Source organism: Cariama cristata, unplaced genomic scaffold, assembly GCF_000690535.1.
Source record: "Cariama cristata isolate BGI_N322 unplaced genomic scaffold, ASM69053v1 scaffold33971, whole genome shotgun sequence".
NCBI classification, from domain to species: Eukaryota; Metazoa; Chordata; class Aves; order Cariamiformes; family Cariamidae; genus Cariama; species Cariama cristata.
In genome coordinates this window covers 6,799-8,327 of record NW_009601573.1, presented here as the reverse complement: position 1 = coordinate 8,327, position 1,529 = coordinate 6,799, and the positions used below count along the sequence as shown (strand labels likewise).

At 41.5% G+C, this 1,529-nt stretch overlaps 1 protein-coding gene across 1 annotated transcript in view; it reads right to left on the bottom strand.

Moving 5' to 3' along the window:
- Window positions 1-908: 908 nt before the first annotated feature.
- The window catches only part of DENR (density-regulated protein), a 6,705-nt gene continuing 6,084 nt past the window's right edge, over window positions 909-1,529 (bottom strand). Inside the window, exon 7 of the mRNA XM_009710510.1 lies at window positions 909-1,182. Within this exon, the coding sequence (XP_009708812.1) occupies window positions 1,138-1,182 (45 nt within the window). The 3' untranslated portion in view covers window positions 909-1,137. The remainder of the gene's footprint in view (window positions 1,183-1,529) is intronic.

The following is a 1,529-nucleotide window of genomic DNA, read 5'->3' as shown; positions in this document are numbered from 1 at the left end:
GGTGACAGTTAGGCAGAGGTCCCGCCCCCGCCTGGGAACAGGTCAGCATTAACAGCGGTGTTAATGGGAGTAAAGCCGACTGGATGTTACGGGATGGAGGTAACTAACTAGCTCAGCTTTTACATGGAACAACGACAGAGATACAGCTATCTCATTATTATTCTCGACTAAACCGATCAGCTTATAAACAAACAAAAAAAAAATCACAGGTAGAGGACAAGGTGTACAATGTGTCAACCCCCTTGGGTTTTGACTCATCTATGTTTTACTGCGACAGGAGAATGTCAGTTCCGGGACCCTGCCGCCACGGAACATTTAATGTTATTAAACAGAGCAGTGAAATACAAAGCTTGAGGCTGTCTGCAGGAACAGGAGAGCGGAGCAGTACAGCTGGCACCCCACCTTACCTGCTGCAGGATTTGGAAACAAACAGCGGTCACTATAAAGTCAACTACTACCATTCTTGAACCAGCAGTATGCTAAAAGCAAAAAGCCACTAAAATTGCCTCATCTAGAAGATCAGCAGGGTTAGGAGATCGTCTGGAATTACGCAAATAGGCTGAACAGTTCAGACGTAGTCACATGTTCCTATTAAGTGGAAACACTGAGAATAAAATAGTTCAGTTGGCAGGGACCTACAACAATCACCTAATCCAACTGCCTGACTATTTCAGGATTCATTTCCCTTTAGTTGTTAACAAACCTTTAGAATGTTTGTCCCATTCTGATTTCTAAAATTTCATGCAGGTAGATCAGAAGGATGAGTTTCTGTACATTAGCCACATGCCTTATTCACTTAAGTTCAGCAGAAAGGACAGCAGATGAAAAATAATAATTTAAATCATTAAGAGCTTATTTTCCTGTAAGACTGTTAGAGGAAAGTAGCTGTAAACAAAACAGAAACTGCCTTCAGTGAGGAACAGTAATTTTATTTAAATCTACCTCATGTGTAAGCATGATAAAACCCCAATTTAGCTTTGGCAAGTATCACAACAAAAAACACTCAAGCAGCCTATACAGAACAGTGAAAATGCCAAGGATATGGGTTCTCCGTGGTTTCACTGCAGAGCAAATGGATTTCGAAGCCTCACTTTGGCTACATCATTGATAACCATATCATTAAATAAAGGGAGCCTTTCACTTCTTGACTTCTCCAAGATCTTCAATGCTATCATCATCCACCTAGGAAAAAAAAGAGCCAAACCACAGCACATTAAGTATATTTTCTTCTTACATATGTCACTCAGTATTCACCATTGTACACGTAACGGAGTGTAGGAGAAGTATACAGCACCATCTAAGACTCCCTGCTGTACATTCTGCACAAGTGACATGAGCTTCTAAGACACAGCCAAGCCGGTGGGGCTCTGAATAAAGACAGGCCTACGGAGTTAGTTCAGAAAGAACTCCACTTGGGAAATACCAGAACAACAGAGTCAAAGAAAGCGCTTGCGATTACAGCAGCACAACCAAACCTCTCAACAATCAACATTTCAGTCCAACCCAAAATTAGCTAATCTCTTCTGAAG